At 44.1% G+C, this 25,176-nt stretch overlaps 1 protein-coding gene across 3 annotated transcripts in view; it reads right to left on the bottom strand.

Moving 5' to 3' along the window:
• Positions 1-7,404: 7,404 nt before the first annotated feature.
• The window catches only part of arid4a (AT-rich interactive domain 4A), a 36,391-nt gene continuing 18,619 nt past the window's right edge, over positions 7,405-25,176 (bottom strand). For all 3 annotated transcript variants that reach the window (XM_080871341.1, XM_080871343.1, XM_080871342.1), the window contains exons 13-25: positions 24,185-24,279; positions 23,882-23,979; positions 21,632-21,869; positions 21,276-21,502; positions 18,523-18,684; positions 17,583-17,664; positions 17,070-17,268; positions 15,161-15,223; positions 13,578-15,086; positions 11,575-11,679; positions 9,550-9,702; positions 9,147-9,293; positions 7,405-7,914 (exon numbers count right to left, since the gene is read on the bottom strand). In XM_080871341.1, the coding sequence (XP_080727467.1) occupies positions 7,811-7,914; positions 9,147-9,293; positions 9,550-9,702; positions 11,575-11,679; positions 13,578-15,086; positions 15,161-15,223; positions 17,070-17,268; positions 17,583-17,664; positions 18,523-18,684; positions 21,276-21,502; positions 21,632-21,869; positions 23,882-23,979; positions 24,185-24,279 (3,182 nt within the window). In that variant the 3' untranslated portion in view covers positions 7,405-7,810. The remainder of the gene's footprint in view (positions 7,915-9,146; positions 9,294-9,549; positions 9,703-11,574; positions 11,680-13,577; positions 15,087-15,160; positions 15,224-17,069; positions 17,269-17,582; positions 17,665-18,522; positions 18,685-21,275; positions 21,503-21,631; positions 21,870-23,881; positions 23,980-24,184; positions 24,280-25,176) is intronic.

Raw genomic sequence — 25,176 nt, 5'->3', positions numbered from 1 at the left:
CACATTATTTGAACATTACCTAATAAGACTGATTCAGGACAGACAATTAGTTATTTTAAACTTTCCTAGCAGTCCTTCACAAACAGGGAACAGTCTGTCTATTCTCTCCATCTGTCAGCTGCTGCTGGCTCTTCCTCCTCCTCTTCCTCACACACTGCTGAGTTTGTCCTGGTGGATCATCAGGGCTGCAAAGCCTCACAGATGATGTGCAGCAGTGGGTCCCTCAGTCTGTCCTCACTCTGGACACTTGCAGTTGTCACACATGGAAATCAAATGTGTGATAAGCTGCAGGATTCAAACACAAGTGTAACTTATAAATACATGTTCATACTTTTATTCCACAATCAGAGAGAAAGAAACAGAGAGCGAGTGCAGGACAGACAGACAGGTGACAGTCTCAGGTGTACACACTGCTACACAACAGCACCAGAGAAGCAGGATTTAGTGTTTGTGTTATTACGAGTGTAAACAAGAAGAGTTCCAGATGGTGCAGTGGACACATGTGTGACTGCTGTGATTAAAGCATCTTTCTTTCAGCTTAACGAGTGAACCGTCAGCTCGTTCAAACACACGTTAAAGTCCGTTTGGCTCGACACCACCGAACAGAGGCAGCAATATAACATAGCTAACGTTAACAGTGCAGTGGATCCTGCTTGTGCCGTGATGTTCAGGACTGCAAACCGAGCAGCATCACTGACTTTCAGCTTGTTGTGTTTGTGGATATATGACTGACTTTAATCATCCACAAAATCATCACAATCTCTGTAAGATTAAGGTCGACTATCTAACGGCGTATATTTAAAGGCTTTAAAACAAAGTTAACGCTGAAAGTACAAACATCACTAATGTCACATAACTTTGCCGAAATGTGGCCAACAGGAATGTTTTAATGTTCCTCATTAGTAAACATTCGCACATAAATAAGTGACATCATATTCAGTACTTACTTTTGAAAGTTTTCTTTTTGCAGCATTTTTCTTTCTGCAAGTGTTTTCTGAAGTTGCAGTCCGTTCCTCTCAGGGCCATCGTACAATCGGGCATTAACAGGGAAAAGGGGGCACAAAGACATAAATTTCTTTCTTATTCTCATTTAAAGTGCTTTTCAGAAATAATGATCCGAATCTTACACCCAAAGTTTTAATCTGATGTAAAATGTATAGAAGTCCATTACTGTATATAGTAACTATCAGTGTTGGGGAGTAACGGAATACATGTACCACCGTTACGTATTTAAAATACAAAATATGAGTAACTGTATTCCGTTACACTTACCATTTAAAAAGGTGGTATTCAGAATACAGTTACTTTGTTGAAATAAATGGATTACACTGCGGTACTTTCCTGTTTCATTTTGTCGCGGGTCAGGACTGTTTGGGTTTTGTTTGACAGCTACGTTCTGTTGTTCCAGGCAGCAGCGCTAAGGTTGCCATGGTTACAGAGCGACGCTCTCTCTCTCTGTGACTGTGTGTTTCCTGGGTGAGAGAACGCCTTTCTGTTGTTGTTGTCGTTGTTGTGCTAAGCTAACAGGCAGAATGCTACAGGCATAGCTCTAAAGAATGTAGCCTGATGGGCAGTGTAGTCCGTGCTGCAGGGAGAATGGACTGCCATACACGTTATGTGTCTGTGAGGAAGAGGAGGGAGAAAAAGGAAAAGTACGAGTTGTCATCGAGCAAAAACAGGAGCTGGAAGCATGTAAATATAATAATAACCACTGCAGCCAAGAAGAGAGCCTGACGAGCCCAGTTGTAAGTAAGCTGTTAAGACTCGACTGTACACCGTGTTCCTGTTCTCCTCCGAAAACAATAAGTTCCGTTGGAGCAGCCTTTCAACGCCTCTCTCTGTTGTGTGGGTCAACTTTGCAGACAAAGTAAAGCTTTTTTTCGGCTACGAGCCGACAGGGACCCCGCCGTATTAGTCAGATGTCCCTTTACTACGGTTCGGAGCCGCGGACCTTCAGTAACAGTAATAAATCACACAGCAATAGTACATTCATGTAGTTGTAAAAATCATAATATGTTAAGTAATCCAAAGTATTCAGAATACGTTACTGTCATTGAGTAATGTAATGGAATACGTTACAGAATACATTTTGGGGCATGTATTCTGTATTCTGTAGTGGAATACATTTTAAAAGTAACCTTCCCAACACTGGTAACTATTAAGTCTAATATACCCTAGTAGTCAAAGGAGCTTGCAAAGAAAAGCGTCTGGACTTCTTTAAGTTACTTGAAGACGTTTCACCTCTCATCCGAGAAGCTTCTTCAGTTCCAGTCAACTAATCAGATCATGCATCCATTAGATGTACAACGTACAGTTTATTGCACCAGCAGCATCTGCTCTTATATAACTATCATTAGCTTACAGCTTTAAGTGTGTAAGGTATGTGCTAACTAAAAATAAAGACAAGATGATAGTTTATTACATTTTAATGACATTTAATGACATTGTTTCGGTGGAGTTTTTTTTTGTTTTTTTCTGCCTGTCCCATTTGGTTCTTTAGCCATCAGAATTGTTGTCTGAAGACCAACAAGGATACCCAATGAATTTACTTTGCCAAATGGATCATCGTGGCATTGCCGTATTGGTCCATTTGATCGACCTTTGTTTTTATTGTTTATTATATTTTATTTTCAGATGTTACAGACGGGACAGACATGAGTGAGGGATAGGAAAGGGAGAAAGAAATAGGAAGGAAAAGAAAAACAGAAGGGGAGAGGGACGGTGAGAAAGGGGGGGAGGAAAAAAAAATCTCCTGGATCACCTGTTGAGAGAAGAAGAATAGAAAACAGGCAAAAAAACAACAACAAAGCAACATACTAAACACAACACCATCGCATTAATCTAGCTAAGTGTAAACAGCAGTAAATACTGAATATTCAATGTTGTTGTGCAGCAAGTAGGACAGACAGCGCACAATGTGCTTTGAGGTAGCAGCCAAGAAAGGTGTAGTTTATGTCTATGAACAGTGAACACCCGTGTGCACACCTGTGTGGATCAGCGTGCTTGTATTCAAATGGTTTCCACATGTAATGGTCTGCAAGAGGATGTAGCGAGCCATAGCCCCGTCTCCCAGGGCATGAAGCAGGCATGGAGGAGATCCAGGCCCCAGACATCCAGAGGCCTCAGAGTGCGAGAGCCCAAAGAGGAGCACCAGAGGGGCATCGTGCCACCCTCCTGGGAAGAGCTGAGGATCCCCAGACGAGGCGTCACCAAGTAGCCACCGAGCAGAAGCTAGAGGGGGCTGCAGCTGTGCCAGAGTGAACCGAGCCGCAGGCCCAGAGGCCGGAGGCCCGAGGGCCCCCCGCACCCCGGAGGAGGCCTGACCGAGCAACAGGCGCCAGGCCCCGCCAGGTAGCCACCGGGAGTGAGCCGGTACATACCTGAGTACCCAGCCCCGGACACCAAGAACCACTAATGCACCGACCCCTGAGGGCATCAGTCACCGGCAGGGAGTGTGGTGAGGGGAGATAGGCCTTGGAGGGCCTGGGAGTTCCCAGAGAGGTGGAGTCTAAGACCCGACCTGACATATAGACACAGACAAACAGGCACACACAGACACAAACATGCATTCCCACCCTCATGCACACATATACAAACACTCAGCACTCACCCAACGTAAGGATTGACATAAATGGACATGTACACACAATCACACTCCCCAAACATACTCTATACCCCGGGTCCAGGTACCCTCGCCCCCAGAGGGGGAAACAGAACCCAGACCCAAGAGATGTTACCCTTCCCCCCGGGGTGGAGGCAAGCAGACCGTCCCAGGCTCCGCAGCAGCAGGGAGGCCAATCGGACAGCTCGGTGGAGTTTAATAAACTCCTTGCTATCTAAAATATAACAGGACACCGGAGTAAATTCTCCAGCATCTCACACTTCTGATAATCAGCTGTCTGCTTGATGTTTATTCAGCTGTGTAAAAACTATAACTTTAATCTCAGCCAAACAGATTTACTCAGGAACAAATAAAATACTAAAAAAAAGCCAAACAATAACATGTTTAAGTTATCTAAGTGACTCATATATCAAGTTTAACCTGAGTAGCGAAAGACGGCGGTGGGTTTGAAAACGATTAGCCCAGAGTCCGGTGTTCTCACGGCGCTAGTGACCTAGCCCCCGGCTAGCTATCGAGCTAGTGGGTAACAGACGTCTCCGAAAACGTCGGAGCGCTTTTGAAAATATGCGGTGTCTTGATAAACTGAGCAGATATTTGAGGTTTACACAGCTACATTCTCGCCTGAAAATATGTTAAACGTTTATTTTGTGACCCAGAAAGAATAATAAGAGTAATATTAAAACTAACTAGCTACCGCCATTGTTGGAAACTGCGCTGGGCCGCGCTATGAATTCTGGGACACAGCTTCTTCTTCTTCGGGGTTTAACGGCAGCTGGCATCCTTGTACATGCAGTGCTGCCATCTTCTGTTTCAGTCCGTTATTACACTCTTAAATCCTGCTACTGATTCCTGCGTCTTTTGGGATCTTACAAAGCTTCAAACGACGTGTCGACTATTAAATCAGTCGTCGACGATTTTGATAGTCGACGTAATCGTGACTAGTCGACTAATCGTGGCAGCCCTAATACATACATAAGGCTTTTAAACAGTTCATGTAAGAGCAGAACTGTTTTATTGACAAAGTTAAAGACAAAAAGTCAAAAGGATTAATCATCCATGTAACTGTGTCACTGTATGTCAGCAGAAACATTAACTCAGTTTGGTGTTTCAGTAAGCTGCTGATCTCAGACCTGCACAGATTCTGCTTTTAACACTGAGTGTACTCAGCTGCATGAAGAGCACATGAGATTTTCTCTGACAGCATTAAATAAAACCAGATGGAAGGTCAAACGTCTTCACTTGTATGTTGACCTAAAAGTTTAATCTGGAATTCTTTCACCTGTGAAAAGCACAGGACCTACTGGAGGATGTCAGACCCTCAGGCCACACTCATGAGGTCGTTTTCTGATTGTTTGGTAGGAGAGACGGGAGGACCGTTCCTGTTTTGGGGCTCGTCTCATCATTAGTGCAACAGTTGTTAATTTAACACCAAAGCAGCTGAAACAGATTAACACCTCTCCTACTTAACTGACCAGGTCAATATACCATAAGTTTAACTAACCTGATGAACACTTTTTACTTTAATTTATTATTATATGAAAATTGATGGCAAAAAATAAATTAAAAAAAGCTAAATACCGTTCAACAAATCATGCCCAGCATCTTACATGTCATCATTACAAGGCTTTGCATGGACGACTGAATGATTTGGAATGAATACTTTGGGCGATATCAGATTCAGAATCACATTTATTGGCCAAGTATATCTCACCTCATGTTGTGCATTTTCAGCATTTTCCATATCAGCCTACCTCTCTGACCGGTCTCCCCAATGTTTGTGTAAAGTATGTTTGGTTTGAGGGTTCCTTTGTGAGTGTGCATGCGCCAACCAGCATGCTGCCTACTGTAACCCATAATTTCCTTCGGGATTAATAAAGTGGCTACATTCACCTTTAGTGTTAAACAAGCAGAAGTCCAGTCTTCTCCCAGGTTCCCTCGAGAACGCTCTTCACAGCCACCTCACACAGGACACAGTGTAGACATGTGTTACACGTTTTAAACAGCGATTTTGGAATCAACTTGTTTTTATGCTCCCATTTCTTCTGCTCAAGAGATTATTTTAGTATGGAGATAATTTCGGTTGGGGACTGAAATGACTGGGCCAGAGCAGAAACCTTTAAAAACTTTATTAGAAACAGAGAGCACTCATTGTGCACACAGTTCCAGCATGGCTTCTGTTCTTGGGAGGAAATGTGTTTTCGCCCCTCCCCCCCATCATTTACAGTCACTGCTCTCTTTAAAAGCCACTGGAAAACAGTTAAAAAACAAAAGAAAAAAAAAAGCTTCATAATATAACAGTACAAACAGTCTTCTCTTAAAAATATTAGAAATTATTCTTTACAGGCATGTAAAATGTAGTTCTGAAATACAGGGTGCGACTTTATTTTTCTTTACTCAGAGCTTTTTATGTACACGTGCACACGCTCACACGCTCACACACACACACACACACACACACACACACACACACACACACACACGAAAGAGTCAAGGACTTGAAATCAGCCTGTCTGAGCTGAATGCAGACAGCAACTCAGAGAAGGAAGAGACCAGAGATGAAGTGCAACAGAACCCTCCAGAACAATGCCACCATCGAGCTTAGAGACCCAACACATGGAAGAACAAAAATTATAACCTAAAATTAATAATTTAATGAAGTAGTGAGGAGTAATCAGGGCTCACCCCCCCCCCCAAAAAACCAAAATCATGTTCACCAGCATCATGTTTAGAATTTGCCCGGATACTTCACCATCAGATCATAAACATATTTTAAGACAACTGAAGTCAAAATTCTGGATCCATAAAATTGTCTGTAGGAAAACTTTGTGACAATAGTTTCAAAGGTAAGTACTTACATTTAAATCCCATTTAAACTTGTGTGCAAAAACATGACCAATAAGTCTTGATGCCAGCAGAATGATGGAGTCACCCTTTGGTGCAAACGTGTGACTAAGTAACTTGAGTGAATGTTTAAATTGGACAATTTTATTAAAGAATTCTGAGATCAGCTGGTTGAAGCTCAGATTTCAGAAGTCAACGTCACAACTACCCATAACGCCCACGTTCACTGCGCAAAGAAAGAAAATGTTCACTGAAATTAACTCCAACTTTTTACTGGTTGATGGAAAACGATTCAGCTGAATTTCAGACTTTTTTTTTTTTTAAAGACTCTAAAGATGGATCACATTTAATGTTATTATTCAAATCAAAGCTACAATACTGAATCACAAATATGGCAGCAAAACAAAAGATCCAAATGTTAAAACAAAAAAAACTGGTCTTTTAACATAAAAGGGAATTTATAACTTACAAGAATCTCAGCTGTGAGAAATCAAACCCAAAACTTTACATCATAATTTCACTTTCAATAAAAAGAACTGAACAATGTTTGTGAGTGGCATTTTCACTCACTGTGAACAAGTTTAAACAAAAATTAAATATTTTGAAAGAAACAAAGTGAAAATGTTTGAGATCTGCTGGCAAATATTTGGACTCCCTTCATCTATTTTCTTGGCAGTAATGATCTTCCATACAAATTCCAAACTGACCTGCTAAACTTCAAACTCAAAAATAACTGAAGGAGCTGAAGAGTTGAAGTATTTTACACACAAAAAAGCTTCTTCAACAAATATCTTTTTTTTCTTCTGCTGTAAAAATCAAACATTTTTCTGTGCTTAACCAAAATAAAAGCTCTAATTCCATTTAAAAGAGACCAAAAACACTCAGGGCAGAAAGTGAGGACAGTTTGTTTTCTAGAGAACATATGCAGTAGAGATGTGTGCATCAACAGCTTCACGAATCTGTTCCACCTTAAATAATTCCTACAAGCCCGTGACCTCTGACCCCTGCAACCAGACCAAACAGGGGAGGGGGGGAAAAGCACAAGAGCAAAGTGGAGGGAGGGAAATAAAATAAAAACAAACCAAAGAAGGAGCTCTGTGGTGGCTAACAGAAAGTTCCTCGTGTTTCCTTAGACGGGAATCGAGGTGTCCGTAGGTGTGGGGACGGCGCCCGTGGGCCATAACTGATGGAGCGATGAGATTCCAACAGTACGAGTCGACACTCACAGGAACAAAGTGGATGGAGTTTTGTAAAGTTTTTGTCTTATCGTGCCCTCAGAGCAGACACTGGGTGGAATCTGTGGTGAGAGGGAACAAGCTGGATGAGTAGGCCTGGGTGGGCGTGTCATCACCTGCACTCCACAACCACAGTGTTCTGAGTGGGCGAGGCCGATGACGGACTCATACCAGTGTCTGAGGAACCTGATGAGGTGGATGCCATTGTGTTGGACACTGAGACAGAAGGACAGAGACGGACAGAAAGACACCTTTTAGTAATATAACCCTGATAAGCACATCACAGCAAATGGATTCATCGATGAGAAGCAAAATTATTCAAGGATGGAAACTGAAATGCTTTTCTAAGAAACAACAGATTTGGGCTAAAAACAAAGTTCATCTTTGAACAGCTGTACGGGAAAATACTGGAGTGTCCAACACTAACCCTCAGCCTCCTAGTAAATCCAACACGTTACTGATTTCAAAATACGATGTCGCCTTGTTCTCAAGTTTATTGCATTCACCAGAGTTTCTGAAAACTTGACTTTAACTCAATTGAAAAGCTTCACCACAGGGATATGAACTCATCCGAGATCTTTAGTAGATGCACGTTTAGTATAAATGTGACAAAGGTGACTTTGTTTTTGAGTTACAGCATTTACCAGATCTGTACAACACGTGGCTGAGGTCAAACTCAGACTCGAACCATCCACCATTTTCAGCAGCTGAACCTACGGTTTCAATTTCAAACTACTACATCGCTTGGTTCTCAAGATATCTACTTCACAAACATGTGTGTCTGGCCTCCAGTGGGATGACAATACCCCACGAACACGGAGTAAAAATCTATCCAATCTCTTCCACTTATCCGTTTCAGGGTCGCTGGAGCCCATCCCAGCTAGCATAGGGCGGGAGGCAGGGTACATCCAGGTTGCCAGTCTGTCGCAAGCACGGGGAGAACATGCAAACTCAGCATGGGCAGGAAAACAAGATTACATTAGCCATATCGCTCCACTGAGTCACATTCAGTGATGACTCTATCAAGCGCACCCTGCTGTGCCCACTACTGAATTTCTGACTTCCGTAAAGGAGTCACTGGAAATGGAATGGTTCTCCTGGACTGGTCTAACAGACCTTTTCCACTTGGGTCGGCTCTATTTGGTGGAAGTACCTGGTACCAGGTTCTCTTTCTGGACCTACTCAGCTGGGATTCCAAGTGATCTGAGGTGATTCAAAAATGATGTCATGCCACCGATTGGCTAGTCGGTGGCATCACTCGATAAGTCACGAGAGCATCTCCTTCACAAAAACCAAAACTGCCATTTTTAAAGATCTGGCAATGAGAGAAATGGCTACAGATAAGAAGCAACACTGAGACCAAGTCAAGCAAAGTCGGTACTGGTGTAAAAGAGCTCTACGAAGAAAGCAAGCAGATGATGTCAGCGTTTGCCTGCAGGCCCTCCTACCTTCTCTTTCCTTCTTTTTTAGTCTTTTCCTGCGTCTGTCAATAGACGCAACCTCAGACTTCAGGGTCATGTAGTACTTTCTGATCTCCTGCAGCTTTTCCTGGAGGAACGAGATCCTTTCTGTGCTTGACATGCTGTCCAGCTCATCTGAGGAAAAGTGAAAGTGGACACAGATCAGATTAAATCTCAATTTTAAAAAGAAAAAGAGGTCCAACAATTTACAATTGTTTAAAATCTCTCAGAGCATCCTTCAGCATCAACATGAGGTTAAAGTTCAGGTGGAAGCACTTTGTTGTGTTTATGTTGTGCCGTGAAACACAAGTTTGCCCACAGTGGCCTATAGCTGTGTCATTTGACATGTTTGAATTGTCAGTTCAGTGTCAAACACTGTGTGTGTTCGTACCAAGTTGGAAGGTCCACTTGTAGGTGCGTTGAGGGGTGGAGAAGCTCTGTTTGTCTTGTTTGTGAGAAGACGGAGATGAAAAGCTGGGACGAGACTTCTGAGACTTTGACAGAGACGAGAGCCGAGACTGGTCCTCGCTGTCACTACTGTGACCTGGAAACAGTTTACAACACTTTGTAATGCAGTGGTTCTAATAATCTGCTGTGCATCTTCTCATAGGAGTCGTCTCTGCATTCACAGTGCTGTTAATCGGCTGGGTCACATTAACTCAGCAATGAAATGGCTCCAAAACAACGGCGTGCTCAGAGGGCAGGTATACCGCCGACTCACCTTTATTGCAGCGTTCGTGTTGCATGTAATTACGTCGCACTCAGACATGTTGCTATGACAGCGACCACGCACATCAGGAGGTACTAAATTGTAATGGAAAACCAGTCGATCTGAGCGGGCACTCATGGATCGAGGCCCACGTTTGAGTGGTTCACCGTGGATCTGATTGATTATGTATGGAGCTCCGAAAATTAGACTAGTGGAAGAGAAAGTCTGTTTTTTGTAACTTAAGGTAAAAGGTCAAATTTCATACACTATATTAAATATACAGCAAGTAAAATCTTTTTTATTTTCATGATGATTTAGAAGCTCATGAAAATCAGAAATCACAAAGTATTAAAACATTTCTTTGGTTAATCAAAAAGGATTAACCGTACGTAGTACTTGGTTGGAGCTTACTAATGAAGGACCACATAAATATGACGTGGAAACGTTCTGTGGTTTTAGTCAGCTGATGGCACTGCTGAGGTGTTACTGCAGCACGGGTAGCACCAACACTACAACGGCCAACAGGCTCACTGCAGATAAACTTTGACAGTTGTACTTTTACAATAATAAATATGTGCATCTTACATTTTTGTGTCCAGCTCAAGTCAATTTAAGAAAAATAAAACTGGAAATTAGCAGTTTCACACCGAGTGTGAAGCACAGCTGGAGCCTAAAATGAGCCAAAATTCATTTCTACCTTTTCATAATGTTCCTCCTCTGTAATATTTCATTTATGCTATTTGTTACGTCATTTGTTATGCCCTTCATTAGTTTAATGTCTATTTTAACTTCATGACCTGTAAATGATTAGTGTTACATACTTGTTCACAAAATCTGACCTCTGACCTTAATATGAACATCAATTCGATTTGATTTCAGTTCAGTCACAGATCTGAACTTGTCTGAGACTGTTGGTAGATGCACTGATGTATCATTTTGAAGGTGACATTTTTCTGAAGTTCTTGCGTTCACAGAGGCAGCGTGGGTGTCCACTGTGCCCCATCAGCCTTTCTTATAGTCTCCAAGCTTCACTTCATTGACAGACTGATTATCAACCAAAAGTCCAGAAAAGCTCATTAAAGTTATAAATTGATCGGCATGCAAGTGAGTGAAATAAGTATTTGATTACCAACAAAAACATGTCTGCAGACTGCCTGTGGTACTCCATGACCTTAATGTGCTTCTTTAGTTGTATTGGGATACTGATGCTGGAACTGAAACCATCCATGACCCATCTTCAGTGCTGTGGCTGAGGGAAAGAGGTTCTTGTATACGATCCACAGTTGTCCTGTTCCCTTAGCCAAAGCACACGTCCATGCCCAGTTTGCCCAGTGAAGAAGTGGATTCTGTGGACAGTCTTATACATATTACTAGCTCAGTATCAAATTGACTGATTGTGATCTGTGTGCCCATGTTCTGCAATTTGACTAGGTTGTAGTGGATTCAAATACTTATTTCACTCAACGACATGCTACTCAGGTTATAAATTATGTGACATGTTTTCTATTCTCTCTCTGCATTGAAATAAAACACACTGTTCACTTCTTTGGAAGTGAGCAAACTTACAAATTAAGCAGAGGATGAAACGATCATAATGCAACTTGAAGAGTTCAGAATAACAGCAAGATTGGACTTTTCCAAACGTCATCTGGTTCAACCTGCAGAACAAGTCTTCATCTGATATTTACAGTACAAGCTGCCACTGACCTGCTCCGTTCTTCTCCACCCTCCCAGGCGTTTGTGGTCGTTTCTGGTTCAGTTTCTGTTTCTTGGCTGACGGGCTGGAGTTACAGTCAGTCAGCCTCTTCTGACCTGAAGGGTCAAAGGTCATATCTTACTTGTGATACAATCCAACTCAGGGCTCGCAAAATCGCTAGCCCGACGTCCCGGGGCTAGTGATTTTTCCAGTCGGGCTACCAAAATCTATCTCTTCCCTGCCCGTCGGGCTATTGTAGGAAGGAAAAATATATGTCAATGCTTTTGCATTCTTTCAGAAATGTAGCTGGGTAATTATGTCATTGGCATCGGTGAGCCACTGTCAATATGTGACATATTGAAATCGCGTTTGAATTTGCGCTTGTTTTTTTGCTTTCACTTTGCAATCGCGCGAACTGTGTATAGAGAGCGACAGCACTGATCTGTGAGTGATGATAATTTGTGCACCAATTCCTCTGACATCGTCTTATTAATCGTTAGCTTACTATGCAAACATGACAAGTGAAATCTCCCGCAGCTTAAACATGTGAGAGGTTGATCGAGCAGAGAATCGCTGAGCTTATGTGAGTGTGTGTGTAAAAGCAGCAGGATATATATTTGACTACGATGACCTGGATGGCTGAGAACCTTCACAGACAGATATATATTTTAGTTCTGCTGAGCCAAATAAGACAGGTCAGGGTGAAGAAGTGACAGCCAAAGAAAAGCTTACCACAAAACGGAGAAGTTATGACAAATCAGACTATAAGGCAAAAAGAAAGTGCAGCTTTATGGTTTCATGGACAAAAGAATTTCTGTGGCTGCAATATGACGAGCTAAATAACCAGGGCTGCACATAAGTGGTCCGCAGGTGCGCATTCGCTGTCAAAATAAAAAACAATATAAGAAGTTGCAACGCGTGCTTGCATACATAAGATTTTCTGGAGGAGGACAGACATTTGTTTAGAACTCTTAAAGATGTCGAAGAAGCTCCTTTAAGCAATTACTGTGATGTTCCTCCACCCCCAAAGAAATGTCAGGAGTCCCAACCACAAAAGAAGCGCGTATTCTCGGAAAAGTGGTTGCAGGAGGTGAGCTGGCTTCAAACAAATGATGAACGCACAGAGATGTGGTGCGGAATGTGCCGTGAAAATCCCACTCTAGTGGACAAAAACAGTGCTTTTTATATGGACGCAAACGCGCGCTGCAACTTCTTATCTGGTGCGTCTTTTATTTTGACAGCGAATGCGCACATGCGGACCACTTATGTGCACCCGTGTAAATAACATAATGTTCTGCCGGGTGTGTTGTTGGTTTTCTCTCGATTTCTGAGTCGACAAGCGCCTTTGTTACTGGGACCAGTCATTTTAAGAAAGGCCCCCATTAGAACCCATGAGAAATGCAAGAAATGCATTATTGCTCAGTCTGCAATATCTTTCCCAGAACAAACACCAATTGCAAATAACATACTAAAAATAAACCTGAAAAATCTGTTTAGAACAGCTACTATGTTGCAAAGAGTGAACTACCACTGGCACAATTTAGCAGTCTTTGCAAACTTCAAAAAGCAAATGGCCTCGATCTTGGTTCCACTTGTCTCTTACCCGTGACTTCAGTGGAAATTTCAGATTCAGGATCTGACACAGACGGATTCATGTCCTACACAGTTCTTACAAGTTCATAGAAATTTCTGTTCAATTAGAACCAAGTATTTGAGTTGATGATTGTAATTTTTATACAATGTTGTAATTTGTTTTTCAACAATTTTTTGATTAATGTTTTGTTTCCTTTACAATATTATACATTAAAGTATAATATTGTAAAGGAAACAAAACATCAATCAAAAAATTGCTCTCTTTCTTTTTTTTTTTTATTTATTCGGGCTACTTATATTTATTTTGGGCTACCAAAAACTGAAGAGTCCCTGCCCGAAGGGCTACCAGGGACTTTGAAATTTTGCGAGCCCTGCAACTGATAAGGTCACATTTCTGTCTGTTGTACCATTGTGCTCTTACCTCTGTCTTTATTTTCCTGCAACGAGAGAGAGGTGGAGGACGAGGAAGCACTGCCGTCGAAACCAGGGCTCGAGTCTCTCTCCTGCTCGCCCTTCACCACACCCCCCTCCTCAGTGTCACACTTGCGTAGTTGGTGCGCCTCGATGGGAGTGACTTCTGGCAGAAAGGGCCTGGCCTGAGGCTGAGGGAAATGAGGCGTATGAGGGGAGGGGAGGGAGGAATGGATGAGGTGGGGGAGTGGAGGGGGGGCTTGTTGCGACTCATTGACTATAGGGAAGTGATGCTCCAAGGAGGGGATGGGCTTCTCCTTCTCATCTGTATCATCCAGGTCCACCTCATGGCAGACCAGTGATTCTGGATCCATCTGTGGTTCCAGCTCCTCTGTATACGCCGGCTCCTGGGTTTCCAGAACAAGCGAAGCTGTCCCAGAAGGCATGACCGGTACCTTTGTGGCTGCACCTGTAAGATGCTCCTTTGACACCTCTTTCTGTGGCTCTTCTGCTGGGTGGGGCTGTTCCTCTGCCATCACCACTGCCTCACTGCTCTTCTCTGAGTGGAGTGGTAAGGGGGAAGCTCCTGCAACCATTTTGGTGGTCTCCTCCTGCCTTCTGTCAGGACGGGGTTTCTTTTCTGCTGTCTTTTGGTCTCCTGCCTTACGCTTGAGTGCCACGCTGCTTCTTTCCTCTGTCTCCTCCTCTGCCTCCTCCTCCATCTCCTCTGCTTCCTCCTCTTCAGTGGCAGAGTCAGTGTCCGAGTCAGCAGGAGACGCCTCAGGCAGGAGGTGTGGGGTGGGGAGACAGTGGAGCACTACCATGGGCTCGTCTTGCCTCTTAAAGACGCTATGAGGAGAAGGTGATAACGCTGGTGCCTGAGAGCGGCTGGCAGTGGATGCAGGGCTGGGGTTGGAGAGGGGGACTCTAGGGGGTGTTTCAGAGCCTGCCTCCCTGATGTTGCTCCTACGACCTTTCACTCTTGGCGAGGATGCAGGAGTAGTACAGTTGTCCTCATCGGTGGAGGAAGGCAGAGAGGAGGGCACCTGCTGCTCCCTTTCAGGAGGAAGAGGAGGTGGGGTCCTACTCAGACACATCTCTGGAAGTAATTCTTGCCTTAGAGACGTTTTGTTTTCGTCTTGGACAGACGCCGTCTTTGTGACTGGTGACATTTGGTTGTCTTTGTCCAGATCAGCTGGCAGCACTGCAGCTTCCTTTGCAGGATTCTCCCCCTGCTCTGCCTCCTTCCTCTCTGATTGGTGTAATTCTTCATGAGTGTTCTCCTCAGGCATACTGGGACACAAGGCTAAGGCAGCATCCGGCAGCTGAACTGCTGCTGCACAAGTTGCTGTATTGCTGTGAGGAGATGCCATGACATTAGCCAACCCACTTGCTTGCTGCTCCTCTTCTGCTTCCTCTGCCTTGGAAGGTGAGACTTCAGCTCTGCCTTGCCATGGCGATATTTTTTTGTCAGAAGGGTCTTCTGATTCACTTTCATCTGAGGAGTTCCCAGAATCCTCTGCAGGATGGACATTGGTTGGTTAGTTAGTAATTACTGAATGGCTCAATTACTACAAACAGAGCTGTTCTCACCGTTGGATGCTCTGTCCGAGTCGTACATGCCGGAAGTCCTTCTGGTTCTTCTCCGGGGAGTGTCTGCAGAGAGAACGACACATTACTCACAGAGACACACCTCACTGTGATGGTCAATTCAAACTGGACAAATACAGCTTTTCCTGACAGGCATCTTGTGACGTGAACATACACTATTGCCAAATGTATTCACTCATCCACTGTACCACTATAGGCCTGTCTGTAAAGGCTCTCAGTCATTTTCTTTCAAAGCTCCTTAGACCACTATAACCCTACAAACCTGATGAGGCCTTCAGATTACTCAGAGACACTCCATGAATAGGTTTCTCCATATCACCAGGTGCAGTGGTGTATCTGATGCCACTGCATGATGAACTGGGCCTTCAGTTCCAGTCAAAGGAATTCTTGATACTTCGGCATACCAAGTCATTTTAGATCGGTTCATGCTCCCAGCTTTGTAAGAGCAGTTTGGGGATGGACAAAGCATGCTCATGAGGACATGCACGAGCAGGTCTGGTGTGGAAGAGCGTCACTGGCTGCAGAGTCCTGACCTCAACCTGCCAGAAGACCACTGGGATGAATTAAAGCGGAGACAGCGTGGCGAGCCTTCTTGTCCAACATCATTGCTCTACCTCAAATGTACACGACTGGTCAAAAGTTTTAGAACATGTCGTTGAAGTCAGATGAATATCTTCAAATGCTACAAAGGTAAGTGGTGAACTGCCACAGTTTAAGAAAAAAGGAAGTTTAAGTAACCCAAAACTGAAAAATAGTGTAATTTTCATAATTATACAAAAAGAACACAACATGGGTTAACAGTTTAAAGCTGTTCTGCAGCAAAGGAGGCTGATCAGCCTTGAAAGCTGGTGCTACTAATTCCTACAGGTGTTCCAACCTTTCTGGATTACTTACAGCCCCGTCTGTCTGCATAAAGCAGTGTTGGACACACTGTGGTACCCTCGTCAGCATCAGCTGAACAGTACTGTGCTGCAGAAAGCAGTGTGTTGGTACAAACAGGGTGAGAAAAAGGCAATTAACAATGGAAGAGAGACGGACCATCATAACTCTTATAAATGTAGGTCTGTCCTACAGAGAGACTGCAAAGAAAGTCAAGGTGTCAGTGAGTCCAGTTTCCTTCTGCACTATGAAACAAACTGTGACAGGAAGAGTCTGACAGACCCAGAGACACGACTGAATCAGGTCATGTGATGGCGGCTCACAGGACAACAGCTTCAAGCAGCTTAACAGTGCTCGTAGTAAGAAAGTCTGTTTCAGCTGTGAAGAGAAGACTTCAAGCTGCAGGTTTGACAGGATGAGTTGCAGCGAGAAAGCCAGGCAAGACAAAGAGGCTTGTCTGTACCATGAAACACCAACACTGGACTGCTGAAGACTGGAAGAAGGTATTATGGACCGATGGATCAAATGTGAAATCTTCAGTTCATCACACAGGATCTTTGTCGTCGAGTAGGTGAAAGGATGGATCCACAGTGTGTGTCATCACCTGTCAAACATGGAGGAGGAAGTGTGATGGTCTGGGGCTGTTTGCTGGATCCAGGGTCGGCGACTTGTAGAGTGGGAGGCACCATGAACCAAAACAGCTACCACAGCATTCATGCAGCACCATGCAATGAGACTTTTCTTTTTCTAAGACTTTTGCCTGGTAATGTCCTTCTGGGAGGACGGTCAAAAACTCCCATAAACACATTCCTAAATACTGTAGAAAGCATTCCCAGAAGACTTGAAGCTGTTATAGCCGAGCATGGGCCAACATCACATTAGACCCTATGGGCCAAGAATTGGATGTCACTCAAGTTCATATGCTGGTGAAACCAGATGAGGGAACATTTTTGGCAATAAAGTGCACTACTGAGTGGATTTCTTTGGTATCGGCATGCTCTGTACAGCTTACTGTCTCCGTTGGCCATACTGGAAGTGTCAGTCCTGCTGCTTCTGCAATTGGATAGCCCTTCGCTACTTGAAGTTTTGCTACGCCCAGTGGAGCTGTTGGGTGTGGTCCTGATCTGAGGACGACCACGTTTCCCTACAGTTGGCCTGACAGCCGCCATCAGTGCTGGCTTCTCTTCGTCCTTATCGAGCTCGTCTTTGGTCTGTTGAGTGGAAAGAAAACAGTGAGATGACAATAAAAAGGATGTTTGACCTTAGGATGTCCGTTCATCTCAGAGTGAAGCTCAGCAGGTTTTGGTCAGACAGCCAAGGTAATTCGACATCACAGGACACCTGTCCACCAAACAACCTCTCAGCTTTAACACTAAGCAGTCACACAGAAACATTCCCAGTTACTCAACTTTTATTCATCACATGAACCAATGGTTACTTTTCACCTGTATTTAATGAAGAAAGCTTTTGATCACATTGAAACTCCATAATTATCCATCCTTCAATTTGTGACGTGGCATCTCACCTTCACCTTCTTCTTCTGCTTCCTCTTTGTTGCTTTTTCTGTAGGCCATATAATTCGGTCAGCCTTCACCCACTCATCATACCTGTGCATCAGATACACAAACACCACCAGGTCACACCATCACCTAACATCCCTAAGCACCTGTGACACCAACTTTAGTTTTTATTTTTTTCAGAGTTTAACTGTGGAGCATCTCTGCAAACATAAAATATTTTAAAAGTCTAAACAACAAAAAAATAAGAAGCAATTTCATGGCCACCACAAGATCATTCAGCAACTCCATGTAAACCACCCAAAAAAAACTATGTCAGCACGTGGCATTTGGTTGCTTGGGAAAAGGAGGAGAACGGAGCGACTGCAGCTGTGAGAGCAGCATCAGTGTGATGGGAGAGACTAGTGACATGGACACTGTGGTCAGTGTGCTTTCCTACTCTTCTTTCTATCACGTGTTAAAACAATGAGGTGACTGCTGAATGTCACAGGTACTGGCCAAAGAGGCAGAAAAGGCTCAACTGCAATGTCAACACTGTCTCCACGGAGACAACAGGAGGAGCGATACACCACCTGTTCCAGGTAAATATTTGTTAAAGTTGTACAAAAAACATCTGAAGCATTTCCTGGAATCTTAGGTAAATACTTTTATACGATTTTGTTTTTTGCAGCATTTTTACACAACTTTTTGAAATTTGCATTTCAAGTTATGAAAATGATTCATTAAACATGTTTGTGGTTTTCACTGTGAACAAAAAGCTTTTCCTACTCTGATTTTTGTTTGTGAGGGTGTGCTTAAAAAACAAAGAAACAAAACCATACGTGGCAAAGTAAAGAGCTTTTAAAGGTGAAACAAAGTCAAAAACCACTGTCCTGCACTGGTAGTATTCATATGCAGTACATATGTAGTATTCACTGTACACAGGCAGCGTGTGTCTGACAGACTGACCTGACATTCCAGCCGTAATAGTGAACCAGGTAGAACTGTTCACCATTGTCAATGTCAGTCTTCTTGATGTGGGCCTCATAAATCTTCTGAGTCTTTCCTCTTCCGTACTTCACCCTGACCTTCGTTCCAGTTACAGTGTCTCCGTCTTCTTCAGTCTCACTCCTGACACACACACACACACACACACACACACACACACACACACACACACACTCTATCAGCAGCCAACATCAGTACATGCCTGTATTGTATGATTAAGACTACTTTTAGCCCTTTTCCACCAGCACCTACTTGGCTTAGCTTGACTCAGTTTTTAGGGTTTTCCATTAGGTGGTGTTGCCTGATACTGGGTATTGTTTTAGTGTCTGTTAGGTCGGGGTTCCAAGTGAGGTGAGTCAATCCAAAAATGCTTTCCAACAGACTACATGTCACTGATTGGCCAGTCAATAGCATCACTTGATGAGTCGACGGCATCAGAAAAATCAAAACATTTTTGAAACCCAGAAACGAGGGAAAAAATAAATAACGCTGTGATCCCAGAGTCTGACAAAAACATACAAATGATGTCCAGGGCCGTGGTGCTGTAATGAGCCCACGCACAATGAGCTGACAGAGTCAGGTCGGCAGTGCAAAAGAGGCTTTTGTTACTGTGTAACATTATAATAAAAGAAAACTTAGTGTATGAGCTTGTACAGTGGTTGCAAAAGTATTCGGCCCCTTGAACTTCTCCATATTTTGTCACATTACAGCCACAAACATGAATCAATGTTATTGGACGTCCACGTGAAAGACCAACACAAAGTGGTGCACACGTGAGAAGTGGAACGAAAATCATACATGATTCCAAACATTTTTTACAAATAAATAACTGCAAAGTGGTGTGTGTGTGTGTGTGTGTGTGTGTGTGTGTGTGTGTGTGTGTGTGTGTGTGTGTAATTATTCAGCCCCCTGAGTCAATACTTTGTAGAACCACCTTTTGCTGCAGTTACAGCTGCCAGTCTTTCAGGGTCTGTCTCTACCAGCTTTGCACATCTACAGACTGAATCTTTGCTCATTCTTCTTTGAAACAGCTCCAGCTCAGTCAGATTAGATGGACAGCGTTTGTGAACAGCAGTTTTCAGATCTTGCCACAGATTCTCGACTGGATTTAGATCTGGACTTTGACTGGGCCGTTCTAACACATGGATATGTTTTGTTTTAAACCGTCCCATTGTTTCCTGGCTTTATGTTTAGGGTCGTTGTCCTGCTGGAAGCTGAACCTCCGCCCCAGTCTCAAGTCTTTTGCAGACTCCAAGAGGTTTTCTTCCAAGACTGCCCTGTATTTGGTTCCATCCATTTTCCCATCAACTCTGACCAGCTTCCCTGTCCCTGCTGAAGAGAAGCCCCCCCAGAGCATGATGCTGCCACCACCATATCTGACAGTGGGGATGGTGTGTTCAGAGTGATGAGCAGTGTTAGTTTTCCTCCACACACAGCGTTTTGCATTTTGGTCTCATCTGACCAGAGCAGCTTCTTCCACATGTTTGCTGTGTCCCCCACATGGCTTGTGGCAAACTGCAAACGGGACTTCTTATGGTTTTCTGTTAACAATGGCTTTCTTCTTGCCACTCTTCCATAAAGGCCAACTTTGTGCAGTGCACGACTAATAGCTGTCCTATGGACAGATTCCCCACCTGAGCTGTAGATCTCTGCAGCTCGTCCAGAGTCACCATGGGCCTCTTGGCTGCATTTCTGATCAGTGCTCTCCTTGTTCGGCCTGTGAGTTTAGGTGGACGGCCTTGTCTTGGTAGGTTTACAGTTGTGCCATACTCCTTCCATTTCTGAATGATGGCTTGAACAGTGCTCCGTGGGATGTTCAAGGCTTGGGAAATCTTTTTGCAGCCTAAGCCTGCTTTAAATTTCTCAGTAACTTTATCCCTGACCTGTCTGGTGTCTAAATCCAATCGAGAATCTGTGGCAAGATCTGAAAACTGCTGTTCACAAACGCTGTCCATCTAATCTGACTGAGCTGGAGCTGTTTCAAAGAAGAATGAGCAAAGATTTCAGTCTGTAGATGTGCAAAGCTGGTAGAGACAGACCCTGAAAGACTGGCAGCTGGAACTGCAGCAAAAGGTGGTTCTACAAAGTATTGACTCAGGGGGCTGAATAATTACACACACCACTTTGCAGTTATTTATTTGTAAAAAATGTTTGGAATCATGTCAGATTTTCCTTCCACTTCTCACGTGTGCACCACTTTGTGTTGGTCTTTCACGTGGACGTCCAATAACATTGATTCATGTTTGTGGCTGTAATGTGACAAAATGTGGAAAAGTTCAAGGGGCCGAATACTTTTGCAACCACTGTATGCACATATCTTGAATACAGGAATAGAAACAATATAAGAATACTGTGATACCATAACGTACAACAGAAGTTTAGCTTCTGCTAATATAAAGACAGTCTGAACATGATCGCATATTTAAATCCTTTCACATTGATTTTTTTAAACCGAATAAAGAAAATAATAACTTACTAAGAACAGTAATAATAAGCCATAGATGTAAACTTCCACCTCTGTAGTTTTCGGATTAAGCTTCTTGCTCATTTTGCATGTTTTTAACTTCACATTTCTGCATCAGTACAAACGATATTTTTCTTTACTTCAAGTGTAACTTTGTAATTATGTTTTTACACCGACTTCATTTTCACCTTATCTTATTTACTCACACCCATGTTTTGGTTCCTATTATTCATTATTGTTTTGTGTTTACCTGTCTGCTCTCCTCCTCTCCCCCTCCTCCTCTTCTTCATCGTCCTCATCCTCCTCGTCATCGTCAGAGCCTCTCTCAGAGTCATCATTTCTTCTGTTGCTGCGTCTCCTCACCTCCCTCTGCTGCTCCTCGTGGTTCTCTCCTTCTCCTGGTCCTCCTCTCTTATCCAACTTGGAGGAGGTCTCTCTCTCTGCTTTCACCCGACTCCCCACGCACCTCCTCCTCCCCTGAGAAGAGACGGGGGCAGAAAACATTTCATGTGCTGAAATACTGCTTCGTTGGCTCAGTGTGAGCTTATGCAGCACACACTGGTTTGGGGTGTCAGCATTTCTGTTGGTGTCGAAGAAATCTCTCACTCTTGGGGATGACTGTCTCTCCTTCACGTCTTCCTTCTCACTTTCGCTCTCTGACTCCACCTCCTCCTGTTTGTCAACAACTGTCTCCACCGTCACCGTTGGTGTGGAGGACTCTGTTAACGCTGCTCCCGCTGCCTTTTGACTGGCTGGTGTGGCAGGAGGGCGGGGGTTGTTGTGATGGATGGTTCTGAAAGTAATGGCTGCAGAGCGGCAGTACTCCTCAAACCCATAAAGGTACCTGACGACACAAATAAAGGGTCAGTGGTCTGTGTGGCACGAGTTATTAAACAGCCTTCCTCTGTGATAAGACTTTGCTACGACCACCCACACAATAGAGCGTTAGCTGTCATACTTTTACTAGTGACAGAGCGAAAACCTCGTATCTGTGTGCTTATTGCTGTAAGAAAAACCACATTACCGATACAACGCCGTGTCGTACAGCAGCGAGGAGCTCAGTGTTTATCGCACAGCACAACTTCTGACTGACTTGCATTTGTGCTGATAAGAGAAGAAGACGCCGTCTTTCAGAATGCATGAACCTAGTTGGTTCATTCTCTGTCCAGTTGCCTGTAAAATTATCTTAAATCCAGCAGCAACACAGTAATGTGTCTCACACTGCATAAGGGGTCATCGACCCATTACTGGTTTTCACTAAAAGAAGCACTTTTCCACTTTTGGTCTTGTCCGCCCAAAGAACATCCACTCCAGCAAACCTTCTGGCTTTGTGTTTTGGTCCAGACCAGCAAACTGCTTTTATGGAGGTGATTAATCAAGTGCGTTTAATTAGCAGCACCTGGTTCATACTTACTCTTTTAACCTCTATGGAAGAGGTAACTTGGTTTTTCACAGGACTGCATCTCAACATGTCTGAAGGTTCTCAGACTGATGAGTTGGATGACTAAGGAAAGAGAAGCGTCTGGACTTCTTTAAGGCTACGTCCACACTAATGCGTTTTCAAACAAGACGGCGTTTTGGCTCAAGGAAAACGCAGCGTTTTGAAAACGCTCTCGGAAACGAAGAAGGTGCTTATGTGTCGCAGTGTGGACAGCGAAAACAGACTTTTTGAAAACGATGACGCGTGTTAGTCATATGATGCGCACCTTAGCTCGTGATTAGGTAGAGGATCAATAGGAGGTCCACGACCCTTCTAGGGACACTCTCATAGGGCTTAAAATCTGGGACTCTCAGAACGAGCTCCTTAGAGCAGCACTCGGGCTAATATCACTTCGATAAATCAGCCCATGGATTCCTAATCTTTTCAAGTTGTTTTGAAATGGCCTTATACCCCCTCCCTGATTCATGAGCAGCATCAATCAATCCTCTAGACCAGGGGCGTCGAACTCCAGGCCTTGAGGGCCGGTGTCCTGCAGGTTTTAGATATCACCGTGAGTCAGCACACCTGAATCAAATGATTAGTTCATTACCAGGCCTCTGGAGAACTTCAAGACATGTTGAGGAGGTCATTTAGCCATTTAAATCAGCTGTGATGGATCAAGGACACATCTAGAACCTGCAGGATACCGGCCCTCGAGGCCTGGAGTTCGACACCTGTGCTCTAGACACTCTGATGCTTTTACCTCCTTGGCATTATATTAAAACATACCTGAAGGCTGCAGAGCAGCAAACTGCTGGTTTTACACATGGGTCACACTTACAGGGGATCAATTAACACGTTAGCAGCACTGCTACTTACCCTCTTAATTCTTAACACACTGTATATGTTGAACACCTTCTGCATATGATGATGTCATTTGTCACATGCTATTCATGTGGCCATATTCACCTAACTTTATGATCTGCTAAGGACCAGCTAATTGTTTCCATCATGTTCTGATATGATACTGTCAGCAAAGAGGTTATCACCTCAATAAATCAGCCCATGGATTCCTAATCTGATCCATCTTTACATGGTCAGATACAGAGTCAGCACAGCAGTACAATTTACAGAGAGGAAATATTAGAAAAACATCAAGAGGTTAAACACACAACACTGCCTGAAAGGCACACAGCTGCTGCAGGCATGTAAAAACCTTGATGTGAGAAAAAGGATTTTAAAGTCTTAAATAATCAGGCCCCATCTCTCACAGCACCGCATCACCTCGAGCCCTGGGTCAAACCTGAAGTTACCTTGTTAAGCGCCCAGTTCAGTGTAATGCTGATCAGTGCATCACATGCAGACCTCGACCCAGATCCAAACAGAATCAGAACCAAAAAGAGAAAATTGCTTTCTGAGCAACTTATTGTTCTTACTTTTTGTAGGCAGTCTTGACATTGTAGGACGCAGCAGAGTTGAGGACAGGGATGCCCAGATCTATGTAAACCTGCTTCCACACTGTACCAGACTCAATCTGAAACACACGAGGCAGAGTCACGTCACAGCTAGGCACGCACTCCTTCATGTTCATCAGCTGCACACACAGTGGAACCAATCAGGCACTAAGTCAGACAGCCAAGAGGACCATCAGGAGCTCAGTCCACTACTGGAACAGCACTCACATGACCCCACATTCACATCAGTCGTACGATCTGGTAGTACGTGTGTCACCTTCTCACCTTGTGGCAGCCTCCCAGGTGATAGACCAACCTGTAGAGCTTGAAGAGGTTAAGGTCTTTGTAACCCAACACCGGAGGCTTGTTGATGGGAGTCCCTGAAAGAACCAGAGACTGTTAGAGCCAAACATTACAGTTTTAGTATTTACAAGACTTCTTCCTCCTAGCGTTTTTCCCGCTCGGTTGCAGGGTCCGCTTTTCTGCAAAGTCGTCTCCACTTGGGTCGGTCAAGGGCGTCGGTCAGATCGGCTTCGATCTTCTTCACGTCGTCCTTGATTCGGTCCATCCATCTCCACTTTGGTCTGCCTCTAGGTCGACGTCCTTGGGGGCTGAGCCGCAGTGCTGTTCTCACCACTGAGTTCTCATCGCTCCGTACCACATGTCCGTACCACCGCAGCCTCGCTTCTTGCATCTTATCTGTGATTGGCGCGATTCCCATCCTCTTTCTAACGTCGGTGTTCATGACGTGGTCCCATCGTGTTAGGCCTAGGCACCATCGCAGCATCTGCATTTCCATCGTGTGAAGGGCTTGTTCGTGCTTTGCGGTGGCTGGCCAGCACTCGGATCCATAGAGGGCGACGGGGCGCACTACACTCTTGTAGATCTTTGACTTGAGGCGATTGGGCATTCTTCGGTCACACAGGACGCCGGTGACTTGGCGCCATTTCATCCACGCTGCGTTGATCCTGGCTCGTACATCTAGTAGGATATCGCCGTCATTGCTGATCATCGATCTGAGGTATTTGAAATGAGGTACTTTCGCCAGATCTTCTCCATCGACGCTGATCGTGCCGTCGGTCTGGGGGCCAGCCTCTAAGTATTCGGTCTTGTTGGTGTTGAGCCTCAGGCCGAAGTCAGTTAGGCGAGTCTTCCACTGCTGCGTTTGGTATTGCAGTTCTATTCGCGATTCATCGGCCAGGAAGACATCGTCGGCGTAGAGAAGTGTCCAGGGATGGGGTGACTTGTTAGTATTTACAAGACTAAAGAGTCTTAAA

Source organism: Rhamphochromis sp. 'chilingali' (assembly GCF_963969265.1).
Source record: "Rhamphochromis sp. 'chilingali' genome assembly, chromosome: 21".
Classification (NCBI taxonomy): Eukaryota; Metazoa; Chordata; class Actinopteri; order Cichliformes; family Cichlidae; genus Rhamphochromis; species Rhamphochromis sp. 'chilingali'.
This window is presented reverse-complemented; position numbering and strand designations above follow the sequence as displayed.